Source organism: Platalea leucorodia, assembly GCF_965183815.1.
Source record: "Platalea leucorodia genome assembly, chromosome: 2".
Classification (NCBI taxonomy): domain Eukaryota; kingdom Metazoa; phylum Chordata; class Aves; order Pelecaniformes; family Threskiornithidae; genus Platalea; species Platalea leucorodia.
In genome coordinates, this window is record NC_138824.1 from 110,322,626 (window position 1) to 110,338,368 (window position 15,743).

The 15,743-nt window shown below is 37.5% G+C and overlaps 1 protein-coding gene across 1 annotated transcript in view; it reads left to right on the forward strand.

The window, feature by feature from the left end:
* The window catches only part of ROBO2 (roundabout guidance receptor 2), a gene marked incomplete at both ends in the record, with an annotated part of 464,836 nt that overhangs the window by 382,777 nt on the left and 66,316 nt on the right, over positions 1 to 15,743 (forward strand). The window contains 2 exons of the mRNA XM_082336476.1: positions 3,156 to 3,277; positions 10,001 to 10,232. Of these exons, the coding sequence (XP_082192602.1) occupies positions 3,156 to 3,277; positions 10,001 to 10,232 (354 nt within the window). The remainder of the gene's footprint in view (positions 1 to 3,155; positions 3,278 to 10,000; positions 10,233 to 15,743) is intronic.

The following is a 15,743-nucleotide window of genomic DNA, read 5'->3' on the forward strand; positions in this document are numbered from 1 at the left end:
TCATTGCACCAGCCTTTTAGTCTGCATAACTTATCACCTAGTTAAAAAAACAACTTTGTTTGGCATTTGAGTGTCAAGTATAGACTTTTTATCTGACATGCTGACAAGCAATTTGATTTCAGTAAAAACATGTCTTTTAATTAGCTACAGCATGTGTTGCAGCTTCCATTTCCAGAAGCTGTTTAGCAGTCAAGCACACTGAGACATGTACAGGATTTATAGCTTCTTTGCAAGCCTGCAGTTTAATAGAATTAAATCATAAAATCAATTGAAAATTAACATAATGTTTTGATGTGATTTCTAATTATGCTTGAATTCAATTCAGGCTCACAGAAGAAGCTGGCACATAGTAGAAAGCCTATTCACAGTGGCCATGGAGGAAGAAAAAAGCAGCTGTAACAGTGCTATATAATATTAATTTGCAACAAGTGTCTGTGGTAGCTTTAATAGCTAAGCATTTAATTTCCTGGTATTAGGTGTAGCAAATACAAGTAATAGGATCTTATGCATATTTTCACCACTGGACTACAAGTAGACAGTCAGGCACTTTCAAAAAGTTTACCTTATATGGCTTATATCAAATAAGGACAGAGAAATCAGTAATTACTCTAAGAGTTTATTTTTTTGTTTCGATTATTAACAGACCAAATCATATATTAAAAAACACTTTAAAGAAACCATATATCATCTCATCCCTGGAATTCAAATTACTAGCAACTAATAATAAGTTCAGTGGAAGCTGTTAAAAGAGGCATTAGAGAAAATATATAACCAATTTAATTTTAGAGAATCTTAACTGATCAGACTATAGCTTCTTGAGCAAGTTTTGCTTGAGTCATGATTTTATTATTCCAGTATTTCACAATATCCTGATAGGTAGATCACCTCCTTTTCCACCAGGAGTCTCCTGGTAATGTGAAAATGACCTTACAAGACATTACACTGTGAGCATCACATATGCATATGTTTCCAAGTGTATCAGAAAACAGAATTCCACACGTACATCTTGATGCTCATTTCTTACTGTTATTAGCCTGTGTTATTGCTGTACTGCTGGACATATGTCCCATTAAAATGATGAAATGCAGTTCATACAAACACACTATGTAGAAATGTCTTTTCTCCTGAGGGAATATAGGTACTTTGTTGGTTGTATACCACAGGATGACTTAATGTAAAATGTAGCCGTGGGTAGCTGTAGGTATTTTGTACCAAGGGTCATAGAGTTTTGTGGAAAGCAGCATAAATTATCATCCTGTAAACCAGTCTGAGTTGCTGTCTTACAGATTTATTTTATTATATCGTTCTGTTTCATGGTCACTTTAAATAGGCATAATTTGCTAGAGAAGCTCCTTCACTGACATCCATATTTGGATTATATTCCCTTTGGAGATCCATGGAGCCATTTCCGTTTGAATAGCAGTAGAAGCGTGTGGCAGTATTGTTTATTGGTGGCTCAGAACCTGTAACAATCCAGAATTATGAAGCTGAAATATTGATGAACAAAAACTACTTCCTTTCGAAATCTGGAGGCATGTGATTCAAACTCAGTTGTTATATTTAAATGTTTCAATTTTAAGAACACTATTAATTCTTCTTAGTATTTAGAAGATAAAAAGAAATCACACGCTGCATAGTCCCATATCTAAGACCATCAGAGGGGGGAAAAGACCTTTTATGTATGTATTCTCTTCACAAGGACATGATGTTGATCCCAAAAGAGGGAAAGTGTATTTGGCTAGTGAATCCCATGGCAAAACCAAGCAGAATTCACAGATGCCTGGATGGGCATGGCCATCATGTATCAGGCCTTTTTGAATATAATCTGTGCTTGTGTTCCAGATCCCCTCTTCTGGAAAAATTACAGGCAAATTCCAGCAGAAATAATCAGTATGTGTATTTCTAACAGGCATTATGCAATCCACATAGACAATTGTCATAGTAAGGACATCTGTAACTGTTGACCAAGAATGGTGTTGTAAGATCCTTGAAGGATCCATTGAAGGGATGCAGACTTCACTGGCTCCTAGGAAGTACCTTCATTTCTGTCTAAGTTGGAGGGAAGGGACATGCTATGGTGATTTATTAGCTAGGTGACAGCTATAGCCCAACATTCTCCTTTCGACACAAGGTAACAGAAAATGATTTCCAGGGACTATCACTAAAAAGACACATTGCACACCTCCTTCTCCATTTTCTGACACATTTTTTGTATTTGCAGTTCCTATTTAGCAAAGGTAATACAGCTTCATTCAGTTTAACACAATGGCATAACCCAAATGTGGTCCCTAAGGACTAGGTACTAAGGTCACATGTGATGTTGGAGATGGACTCACAGTTTTCCTTAGATGCATACTAAGTGATCAAATTCCTTCAGAGTTTGACTAGAATAAACAATTTCCCCATACACTTGAAGGAATCTTTGACATAATCTTGAAGAGAAAATTTTTGTGGTAGAGTGCTTTTGTTGGCCTTTTATTAGATTAGAATCAGTTTGACTTCATAAATTAATTCTTTTTTCATATTTGCACTAGATCTCATTATCTAGATCTGTAAAGTGAAAATTTGATTTTCAGAAGAAAATGCTATTTTTAGTGTTTGGTTCTTGTGTGCATGGTATGTGGAGAGCGGAAGCTCAGTGAAAGTTTGGAAACATATAATGACTTAATGTCATGTATGCTCTAAGAAAATAAAAAAAAACCCTGTTCATTTTCTTCAATTATAGTAACCAATTTGGTTCCAGACATCTGGGCAACATTATTATTATCTTGGAACTAGTGAATATTGCGTCTCTCTCATCACTTACCAGATCTGAGAAAACTTTGCCATCAAGTTGGCAGTGCTAGGTTAACGGTTGGACTCGATGATCTTAAGGGTCTTTTCCGACCTTAACGATTCTATGATTCTAAGTCTGAATACTCATTTAAACATCTTTATATTTCATTATTTCCTAAGCATCTAAAGGTGAATGGTTTGTTTCCATTACTTGATATGCTTTGGAGTTTATATTTAAACCTTAGTACTGTATTGTTTTAAAAACAGTACTATAAAGGGTGTTTAAATCAGGTCTTTAAGCTATTCAGTAATTCTTATTGATGCCATATGTAACTCTTCTCATTAAAATAACGCTTTCATGTGTGTGCCTGGCTTGGCAGATATCAGCCCACCAGCACAAGGTGTGGATCACAGGCAAGTCCAGAAAGAACTGGGAGACGTCATTGTACGACTGCATAATCCTGTTGTGCTGACACCCACGACAGTTCAAGTCACCTGGACGGTAAGGCTTCTGTTATTATTACCTTAATAGTATTTTACTTTTGCCTATTTATCCCTGCATTTTTTTACTACCCTGAAAAGCTCTAGTCTTGACTTCAAACATTATACAGGCATATATATGTGGTAATGAAATGGTCTTTTTATTTTCTCTTTCAAGTCAGGCAGGTTCAAAGTCTTCAGTGTTCAGCTCAAAGCAAGCTAGCTGTCTGACTAGAAAAATATTATAAAAATGAATATGCTTAACACCATAATCTAAAGGATAATTGATCTCTGGACTCATTACTGTGCATGTCAAAAAATAATCAAAGTTAAATATCAATGTGAAATTGCTGTATGAAAAAGCACTTTCCACTTCAAGGCATAGGGACCTCTGACAATACCCTATTATTTGGTGACCCTAAAACGCAAAAATAGCTTTCCTATAGGGCACTTGTAGTGAAGTCAGAAGCACATGGTGCTGATGCCTGATCCACTATGTAGCATCTGATTTTCTAGAATAAGCCTTACCCACAATCGGTGGATATCCTCTCATTACAGAAGACCAGAATCTTTTTGGCAGTACTTAACAACATTTCTATTTGAGGGATCAAACTACTGGGTAGAATTTCTGATACAGTATTTGGCTTTCAAAATGCTATGTTTCCCTTCCTGAGGCTTGAAGGAAAGGATTTGTAACAGTAGAAGCAGAGAGAGAGTTCCTAGGGCACTGCACATCAGAAAAGAGTGCTTTGCTCTTGAGGCATCTTCCCCAGAGGAAGGAGAGCCACGGGTGGAAGCATGAGAGAAATAGTACTGCATTGGACATAACGGAAACAGTTGTATTATATAGGATGAATTCTGCTAAAGGGGTATTCACAATACTCAGGGTTTTTCTTCTACATGTAATATTGCTAAGAGGTTAATGCATACAGGGGATTATACAACAGGAGGTAAGTGTGGTGATAGATTGCGTATTATAAGGATTACTGTTGTTTTTGCACAACTTAGCCATATTTACGGGGGCTTATGCACCACCCTTTTTCTGACAGATTTCAGTGGTCGGGGGGCAGATTAGAATAAATGGAGAAACCCACAAATTTGTCTTTCTCAGAAGATTATTTAGAAAATGTGTCATTGCAATTTGCCATTGATGATGTCAACATGCAGCTTGCCTTTCTAAAAATGCTGTCTGTTTCAGCTACGTAACTCCAGGACAGGCTGACTAATGTTTGTAGCAAACCCTTTTGCCCATGCAGACATCTACCCAAGCAGATGGGTCAGTAGTTTAGGAACTTTGGATGTTAGCAGCCATTAATTGTAAACCTGGATCACATCCGTGTGGTGCTACTTCAAGTCCTTTCTTGCGTGTGACAGCTATCAGAAATACGGTTTCATAGCCTTGCCCTTGCTTTAGCATACACTGCCAAAGGAAGCCCCAGTATAAACAGAATTCAGTTTTATGCAATGTAACCAATGCCGTTATATTATAATGAAATATATATAGGTATTTATGTATGCATATATATATGGGGGGTGGGGAGGAGGGTGTATGTATCTATCTGTCTAAAAGAGTCTCTTGGTGCCCCTACTTAACAAGTAGTCAGTGAAGAAAACATGGTAAGGTAAAGGTAAATTGTTAGGGATGCTATGGATATCAGCTTATTGGGAGGATCCCTCAAAGCAGTGACCCTATGCCACCTGACAAGCATACAGGCCTCTGTAGAGACATTTTGGAATGGCCCAAGGGAAGAAATACACAAAAAAAGCTCTCTGGAACAGCTAATTAGAAACTTTCCAGCAATCGGAACAAAACCAATTAATTAACCATAGTCTCTAGGAAAAAAGCCACTCTATCCAGAGAATAAAGTCCACACTATTAATATAAAATGGTTAGATAGTGTAGCTATCATACAAAAGGACAGAAGTGCCATGAGAGTCGTAAGGCTCCTTGTGTTGACTTTCTGCAGTTCAAAGAGTGAATGCCAAGGAACGTCCTTGATTACTGAGTTTCTGGCATCCTGAGTCCCAGCAAATTAACACCAATTTCTCCCTTCTTTCTGAGATTGTTTTGGTTTTACTTTCTCTTTTTCTCAAATTTGAGTTTAAAATTTCAGAAATAGTTGTCTGCTATTGTGTTGCAATTTTAAAAAACACACATACATACACACACATTTTGTCTGTTTTAAAAGGCTTACAAAGTCAATGTTAAAAAAAAAGAAGAGGAATGTCAGAAGTTAGGTTTTCACTGTCACTTAAATTTATTCCTCTTGTGCATAAGTATTAAAGTGTAGCTGTAATTATCTGGTCACATACAGGATCTCCTCTTCATGGAGCTATTCAGCATTTCTTTTTATCTTCTTTATTCACTGTGTGGTGCCAAGTCTTATTAAATTCATACCATTGAAACCTTGCATTGAATAAAAAATTATCAGTTTGTCTCACATGCTTGCTTATCTGTCATGCTCTCAACTGTAACATTTGGACGCTTCACAAATAATACTGAATTTAACATCACAATGATAAAAATGTGTCGTTATCCTAACTTTACACATAGAGAGGTGAGGTGCAGAGATATTTATTGCTGATGAGACTTACAGAATCAGATATGCCCACTGTTATCAAATGGCTAATTTTAAACCTTGGGCCTGATTTATTTTTACTTTTATCAAAACACTTTGCATTGCAACAGCCTGTGGTGTACTCCAAGCACCTTTGTAGCTGACCTCAACTATAGTTCAGCACTTCTAGCCTCACTGGGCATTAAACTCAGAGCTTCATTAGTGGCCAAATGTGAAAAGTTTCATAGCATTATAAAGGAGCCCTGTGGCACAAGCAGGAATAAAAATCAGTTCTTGAATATGGCAAAAGAATTGTTGCTTGGAAATCCTGACTGCCTTCTAGGAGGCTACCAGGCAGAAGTATAATTTATTTACCTCTGTCTTTTAATTTGACATTGATTTTAAATGAATGTAATTCACTGGAAGCTTCAAGAGTCCAGTCCTTTAGACAGTGTTCCAGTGTATCATCACCTTTTGTCTTATTCCTGTAGGACAGATAAATGCTACTGCTGTTTGAATTTCGAGGGATTACTGTGAGTCTGTACTAGTGAGTTCAGCGCAGCGTGCAAGGTATTCTGCCCAGGTAGAGAACTGCTGTGAGTATTGATGTGAGAGCAGAGTATTTCTTAGGGTATTTTGGGGTAGAAATTTACATACTACAGAGCATATTACAAAATGTCTTCAGAGTGCAGATTAGCAGGTTTGCCTGAAAGGGGTTTATATTTGCAGCATAAGCTGCATTATGAGTTTCTTGACGTCTTTTTAACAACCTAATGGCCTAACCGAATGATCTAATAGCCACCGAACCTGTCTCATGGTCAGCCATGGTGTGTGCAGATTTGAACATGCAGGGGAAAATGAGTTTCCTGTTCTGCAGAAATGGAGAGCTGTCGTCAGTTTTGTAGATACTTCCCGCACTAAGTGTTCATCGTAAAAGAGGGTGAGAAGGAACATGCAGGAGCAATTATGCTTGTAGGTCGCCTTAAAGCATTAGGTCAGTGCTGAGCAGAACCTACCCAGTAATTGCTCTCTTCTGTCTTCTAAAAGAGCATCTGCATTTTCTGCCATCTGTCTTTTGAGGGAGAAAGTGTATCTTTAGATCAGCAACTGTTGCAGCTCTTTTGAGTGGATGTCACTGCTGCTTGTACAAATTCAGGAGTAGTTAGGAGTGTCACAGGAAGACTGGAAATATTCTCTGATCCCAGTGTTCAGTGCAGAGAGTTCCTGCAATCTCTGTAATAATGCTAAGGACTTTGTATAAGAAAGCGGCAACCATTTAAAAAAAAAAAAAAAAGAGAAAGGAGAATACCTAGAAATGATGCCATTCTTTTGTCAAATCACGGTGCATGTTTCTGCAACTCTGCCTATGTGTGAATGTGTACCAAACCTATAGAGTTGTTTGATGCTTAGCACAGCTGAATGCAGCTCTTTAATGCTAAGCATATTTTTAGTGTCCTGCTGTTGGCATGACACATAATTACCACATAACAAACGGAGGAAACAATGAAGTCACAGGCTTTGTATTATATATGACTCTGAGTGCATGTACATATAGACATATACACATATGTATGTATATGTGTATGTATACATATACACATACACACACATATATACGTGCGCGTGTGTATATGTGAAATATACCTGTCCTATACCTCACAAATATCTGTGCTTAATCCAGGTAATTATCCAAGAGTAATATTTACTTATCAGAAAACTCCAAACAAAACAAAAAATCCACCTTTCTCAGCAAGTGAAGTGCCCTCTGAGTAGTTTCCCAACATTTTGATCATATGAAAGGCCCGGTTCATTCAGACTAGCTTTAAGTGGGCGTGAGAGAGAACTTCGTATCCTCTCCTTGATATTGAATGCAACTGGATGTTTATCGAAAACATTAAAAAAGCATAGTATTTTCTTTCGTAAGTACCCTCAGAGACCCTGAACAATGGAATCACTGTCAATAATCTGAAATTCGGGCAGATCATTCAGCCCTGTTGTAATCAAACTTCTAATTGAAAGCTCTGTGAAACTTGTGTGAGCCCCAAATCAAGCTAGTTTATAGCAGCCATATACATGACAGCCTTGTTTACTACTGCATTCTGTTTTCATATTCCTTGTATTGTTTAGTCTTTTAGGTTAGGAACCTAGAAGTGTAGGAGGCAAAGAGGTGTATGAATTATTTGTATATTACCTAAATGTAAGTAGATACAAAAGTGTGATGGACTCAAAATTAGTACACTACAGGTATACTATAGGCATCCAGTTCTTCTCAGTGAGTTGGTGGGTGCATTTGTGTTTGTACCACGCCGTACAAAACAGTTTCCATACCATTTTGCAGCAACACACCGTTACTGTTAGCCTAGTCAATTCTGAATTTTCAGATGTTCTCCACTAGGCAGCAGTCAGTAGAGCTTAAAAGCACAGCAAAGAGAAAATAGAAAGTTCTAACAAAGTTATGACGTCTGTCAACATAGCTTCTAACTCAGAAGTTAGGCAGGAATCAACCTCAGTGTTTGATTATTAAACATCATAGCCTTATATTGTAATTTAAGTTGAGAATCTGTATTACAAAGTGCATGAAAGTGTTATTCTTGCTGAATTTTGTAGTAAACACGAGGTTCATAAAGTCTTTATGTCCGTAAAACATTTAGTTAATGAAAGTCAAACATGGATAAAAACAATTTACTCTGATTTACAGACTCCCTTCATCTGGAAACAGCTGCTTAATGTTCTTCTTAAAAACACAGCTTGATTCTTTTGGTATTAACAAGCTATTATTGTGAGTTATATCCCTCTTTCGCTGCATAAATTCACTTAAAGTGAATGTAGAGAAGTTTATAAAATGCAAGCTTAATGTTGTTGTAACATATGTTGCAAGGTTTTTAACAGTGACAGTTTTGATGAAAGACATTTCTTCTTTGCTCTCATAAATAAAGCTTTCTTCTTGCTTGCCCTGCTTTTTAATGTCTAAGAATCTGTGTCCCCTCTGAATGCCTCAATAAACTGTAACAAGATTACAGGAGAAGCGTAATAGACCTTGGTTTGTGTTTTCAGCCTTAAATTCGTTTATTCTTAAGAGAAGTCAAACAAATGTATCTGTAATTCTGAAATATTTTGGAGCTAGCAAATTGTCGAGAACAGAAAAGAAATCCTACTTGTTGAATCTTAGTTATAACCCAGAGATTTACCAAGCAGCTAATTGTATAGTCTTGTTATTTGTGCTGCACGTTCTTTGTCTGTATATTTGATGGCTACGGAAGCAGCTGGGTTTGGTTTGGTTTTATCCATCAAATTGTTTTGACTGTTTTTTTCAGGCAAAATTCATGCAAACATCATAATAGCTCACATCATTGGTTTGTGCCTTTTTATTCCCCAAGAGAAAGCTTGCATGTAACATCTCCAAGATAAAACACATTTTAAGTTTTTCCTTTAAAAAAAAAATCCTATTTATAGCTATGATTGGTAGGTTAGAATTGGTAAACTTCTATGTATGGTCCAATCTTGAATTGTGCTTGCCTAGCAATATATAAAATATAAACCCAAAACAACATTCTGTCTCCATATTATGGCCTGAGAGCATCACAACCCCAGGATGCAAAGCGACTGCTTACACTGTGAACACAAGAAACAGCACATGTCCTTGGAAGTTGTTTTCTCTGCATCTGTCTTATGTTTATTTTACTTTCCTGAGCATCTCATGAAAAGATGAGCTATGAGCCAAGTAATGGACTAACTGAAAGCATGTAGGGTATCTTCAAAGACTTGCCCTTTTCTCAAAAGAATTTGTTTTTCTTTTCTTCTCGTATTTCAGCACATCAGTAGCCAAGATGTGCTTAGTAAGTTTACATGCAGTAAGCATTATGCCAAAGTTCTCTTTTCATGATTTGTTGCAGGGGTGGGACCTTGTTTTATGATTTAAGGTGGTATTTGTCATGATATATAGAGCTGGAGAAAGTAAAATAGAAAGAAATGTTCTATAACAAGTAATGTGAAAAAAATGTACTTTATAGACAATTCATCAACAGTGACTTACAAGAAGGCAGTCTGATTTTTAAATTCAGCATCTTAAACAACTGTTAATTTTCTCTTTTTCACCAGGACAAAAGTATTCTAGGCAAGTGTTTTCTTTTTATACAGTTTCATTACTTTAATATGTTTATTGACATATTATTTAATGCCATTTCTAGGTTGACCGCCAATCCCAGTTTATTCAGGGCTACCGAGTAATGTATCGCCAAACATCTGGCCTACCTTCTCCAGCTGTATGGCAGAATTTGGAGGTCAAAGTCCCAACTGAGCGCAGTGCTGTCCTTGTCAGCTTGAAAAAGGGAGTCACTTATGAAATAAAAGTTCGCCCTTATTTCAATGAATTCCAAGGAATGGACAGTGAATCAAAGTCTGCTCGTACCACAGAAGAAGGTGAGTAAAATGGTCAGAAAAGCAACAGGCTTCCGTGCCTAGCACTGGAGGTGAAATCAAGAGTGACCGTTTTGGTTATTGTGTGTATGTGTATATTCAGCTCTATTTCTTCCACATGATTTCTGTTTGTTAGATAAAGGGTTGGCATTAGAATTCAATATAATATTTTAGTTTTGTACTGTAAGTATTCCATGAGAAAGCACTGGGCCAGTCCTGTATTCTTCTGGCTGATACATCCTTCTAACGTACAGGTGGCTTTGGGTCTTCCAAAAAGTGTGCACTGCTGCCATTCTTTTACAACCAGCATTGCTGCAATAAAAGACTTTGGTCTGCAGTTTGAAAATAAAACTAATAAATGAAACCTTTTACAGGTGAGTGTTTGATATTAAGCACGTCCTTCTGAATGGGTAATAATGTAGATGAGCAGTTTGGTTCGGAAATGGGGACGGTGAAGGACCAATATTTAACTAGTCTGAAGTAACTCCAGTCTCAAGGGCGTGCCACTTTATTGTTTCTGTTAGCACACCGTTTGTGAAATGGCCCTATTTAGTCCTTCGGAGGATTTCCTTAAGTACCTTTCAAGCTTCTGTGAAACATGAAGGGTGCAGACATAGTAAACAGTTTACACTACCGAAATGCACAAGCATTTATATCTATAGTATGTGGCGTGGTATATAGTTCTGCTAAAACATATGGACTCCAGGACTGCTTTTTTATTGACAAGTAAGGGGAGCGAGGTGAGATATAAGTAATTTTTATCTTTTTCTCTTAGAAATGTACAAGAAACCTATCTTGCTACCTATCTAACGCAACCTTTGCCTGGAGAATCTCTCCTCTAAAAGTAGAAGGGTGATCATAGCAATGAGGGTTCATCTTCTCTCTGTTTGATTGATTTCTTTCAAAGCAAGGGAAAGAAATACTGGTGAAGTTTCAAAATGCTCATATGGTTTCTGTGGGTTTTGAGTGCACTCTTTCCTTCCTATTGAAGATGCATCTTAATCATTTACAGTAGTCTCCTGAGGTTTAATTTAGTGCTGATTGCCAAGTACTTTTTAATTCTAGAATGGACTCACTTTTTACTTTTCTCTTTGATTTGTTATAATTATTGCCCAACCAGTAAGTAATCCTGAAGATAACTTGTGTTGCCCTTTGCACTTTGTAGATGAGGAAATTCAATGTCCTGCAACATGTAGAAGAGCGTGTAGGAAGGCATTGTTCAAGTCTGATTTAGAATTTGGGACTTTATGGTTCCCATTTCTTTCTTCAGACTGTAAAGCCTAAATCAGCTGAAAAAGAATATCTTTGCGGCAGTCTGAACAAAGCTTTAAAAAAAAAAAAAAAAAAGAAAATTGAAAAAAGCTTTCCACAGGTGAAATTGCTTTTCTAGAGTTAAAATGTAGGATTTTGTCCCCTCACTAGCAGATTTTCTTCTTGTCCAATTTCAATTGATTTTTGTTGCTTATTTAGTTCATCTAACTGTCTCTTGCTAAAGGTAAATTAAGAACTACTGAAAAAGAAAGAAGATTTTGTACCTCCTGTCTTGTTCTATAAAATACTTGAGGAATGACATTTTCTTTTATAAACCTCAGCTCCCAGTAGAGCCTGTCAGGTAATTTCCTACTTTAAAGGCCACTTTGTTCATGTGGAATAACTTTCCACATAGTGAAGATTTAAAAAACTTTTCTTGCCTACAGATATGTATAACTCACAGCCTAGGATCCGCTTTGTAGATTAATATAACCTTCAAGGAATCTGTTTACAAGTATCTCTCTCAAAAAAACATCGGCCTATAACACGTAGTATTATCACCAGACAAATGTCAGCCCCTGTAAATAATTCTTCCTCTTGCTTGGGTGACAAAGTTAGGTACTTCCATGAGAAAATTAAGACATTCAGTAGATACGGTTCTACAGATATTTCCTTTAATTCCTCACATTATCTTTGTAATTATATTGGTGTTCATATATTTAAAAAATAACACCAACTAAAGGTTTAATGACAGTGTTTTGCTTCTCATCCAATGAAGAAAGATGGCAGTCTCTTTAAAGGTATCCCACTTGCTGTGTCGCCTGTGATTCCATTTTGAAAATGAGCTTTTTTAGACTTGACTTTTAAAAAATGTCAGCTATGCTATTTTTAGAAAATAATTTGGAAGAGTGATACGTGCGTTGGAAGTTTTTTGCAACATCAAAACAAATAACCCTGGTAAAGGCAAAGTACGACCAAAAGGTAGTGGCAGCTTTCTGCTGGATTGAATTTTACATGCAATGTTACTTCTGAGGCCTGCCTCCAAAAATCAATTTTGCTGCAGTTAGACTTTTCCTCTAGATCAGACATTTGTCACAGTTCAGTATCCATCCATCTCCTGCCTTTTTGGCCTTGTGAAGGTAAAAAATGGAATTCTGTTTGGCTGCGTCTGGAAAAGATGAGCAGCGATTTGGGTTCTTTCATATCTGTAAGAAGAAGCTGAGCACTGGAATAATTGACCTGTCAAGAAGCAGGCAAGGTGTTCTCCACAAGCCAGCAGCAAGGGAAATGAGAAAACGGTTTTAAAAATGTTATTTTTCAATGTGGTCTATTTAATAACTGCAGCAGTGTCAGACAAGTGGTTTAATTTGTATCATGGTGCCAGCTTACAGAGTGGTATTGTTAGAGAGAGGATGCAGAACTGTTATATACATATGTGTGTATACACATACAAAAAGGAGCTAAATGAAATATTTTATTTTATAATTTTCACTATTTCTTTCACACCTGCTCTAAAGATGGATGATTTTTTTTGCAATTACATCCACTGTTTTAAATCTCTTTTGGAATAACTTTGTGGAGTAGTATTTGTTCTGCATATTGTTTGTCACCACAAAAATATGATAGTCGGTAGTGGAAGTCTCCTTAGTTTTCATGAGCTGCTGTCTGTCAATTCCTTCTTGCCTTAGTACAGCTCTTAAAATGATACTTTCAGCTGCATTCATGAGCTGCAATTTTAATTTTGCGTCAAACTTACCATATATCCTACAAAAAAAACCCACATGCACTGGTAGAATGTTAAATAGAATATTCATGCAGTTTAAATGCAAAGACAAATGAATACAGTATGTTTTCTTTGAATGTTAGAGTACGGTATTAATTTTACATTTCCTTAGCATTTACTCTCCTCTCTCTCACTCCTTCTCTGTGTTTCCAGGTATGTGTATATAAGAAATTATATTTCTGAATGTCCTTTGTGTTTGAGGATGAAAGTAAATACATTTCAGCAAGTTGTTCCATTGTACTTAAAAACAAAAATGAGCTATACAGTGTTTAGCTTTGCTATTTTTACGTTATTATTTTCATGTGGAATGTTGTTCTAATTAATATCACACATAACACATTTATTCATGGTTTTGTTGTTATTGAATAACTTGAAGACTTTTAAAATGCTAATTTTTTTACTGTGTGGCAAATTATTTCACTTGCCATAAAATACACAATGCAACTATTAACTTCACCAATTTTATGCTTTGCACGATTGCAAGGAGTAGCCCAAGGCCACCTTTCCGTGCTTCACTTGAGCTGGCTAAGAGTCAAATTGGCCACAACACAGCTCCATTTCTTCTCTCCAGTACACTGTATCTCTGCATCATTCAAGGTCACAAGGACTCTACCAAGCACTGTTTGCTCTGCAGCTGAACCAGCATCTGAAAATGTAGTTGTCAAAATGGGCAGCCTCACAGGACAGTAATACATGTGTCATTTTTCCTCTAAAATATTTTTTTTCTGATGTAATCTTGTACGGTCCCTTGTCCCCACCTCTGCTACCCTAGTTTTAAGTTGCGTGATTCCCACAACAGGCTACTCCAACTCTTCAGGGTTATCAGAGGGAGGATTTGAGCTCAGCTCCTTGAGCCTGTGCCAGGTCAAGTGCTGAGGAGCATCCAAATTGGGAACATAGCCAGTCTCAAAGAGGCCACAGGGAACAATAAGGAAATCTGAATTGACTCAGGAAACTTGAATACTCCAGATATCTGTGGCTGTGTTTAGTTGTGTTAAACCTGCCAGACTTTAACACAAAGGTGCCAGTAGCGCTTTGCTTTTCCAAAAAGTGTGGTCCAAGGATGTTCATGCAGTGAGGAATATCTGTTAAAGACAAGACTAGAGTCCTGTTGCCATAGAGCTTAGCAGGGAAGGAGCCCTCTCTGGATAGGAATACTCTGGACCAGGGGACTGGAGTTAGGGAGCCATGACACATGACGTGAGATGCCCAAAACCCGAGGGCTATCTAGATTTGAAATTGGGGCAGGGAGGAGTGATAAATATTTTAGCTTCTGATACAAGGTCTACTATAAGTCTTCAAAATAAGCTTCCATATTTCATATTAAATGTTTTAAGATCATATTAAAGGTGATGACGAATACATGGAAGAAAAATTCCATGAGGAGTTATTAAACACAAAGACATTGCCCTGGAACAGAAAGTGTCTAAGCAACAGGCTTCTGTGAATTGGAAAATTGTCCTGGAGAGGTATCATACGCTCGCTTTATTAGTTCACACTTTCCTAGCCTCTTTCTATTAGTTTTGTTGAAGACTGGATAAATGGACTGGGATAAATGGACTAGATGGATCCTAGGACCCGTTCAGTGCAGCTATTGTCAGTAATTTTTTTCTCCAGGGACTATACCTTAATATAATACACTCGACTTTGGTGACTTCGCTTGCCGCTGCAGTGGAGTTTCAGTACCTGCCTAGAAGTCCGGGGGGGGGGGGGGGGGGGGGGGGGAACAGGGACACAAGAAGTTTTAAGTGACAGGAGGGACATATGCCACAGCCCTCTGCCATGGCAGCTATAGCTGTGGTGGGAGAGCCCCCGCGTGGAGATGCAGCAGATGCTCACAGAGGGGACTTTTCCATAGCGGAGCTGCTGCGCCACTTCCCAAACAACACGTCCTCAGCCAACAAAAGCACCCTGCTGCTGGTGTAGCTGCAAGAGGGGCTTTGCCAGCATAGCTCTGATCACTAACAGCTATGATAGGGCTGGCAAGCAATTGTCTTGTAGATATGGCCTTGATATGCAGCAACCAGCCAAACAGCTGTGCGTGGTTGAACTGAACAGGACTCTGAAGAGAAAGCAATTTGCCTAGGGAAAAGAGGACATAAGTATATATCTGACCTAACGTAGCACCTCCCCTATTCACTGGCATTTGATGTAAAGCCCTGAACACTTTAATCCTTTTCCACCTAGGAGTTGCAAGGTTTTATGTTCAAACCTGTTAAGTTAACGTCCTCCTGGACAACAAATAGGAAACAAAAAAAGATCCTTAAACGTCTGCTGCTCACGTTATTATTAGATCATGTGGGGAAGGAAGAGGCAAAACACTTTTCAGGCCAGGTGAAGCAGCCTCACATTATGATTTAGTTGATATATCCGTAGCTATCCATGCATATTATGGAAAACAAATGTTAAGTGTGAGAATAATTCCAATGCAAACTTAAGAAATGCTAAATATAAATAAATGAGGAGCGATTTGTATTGAT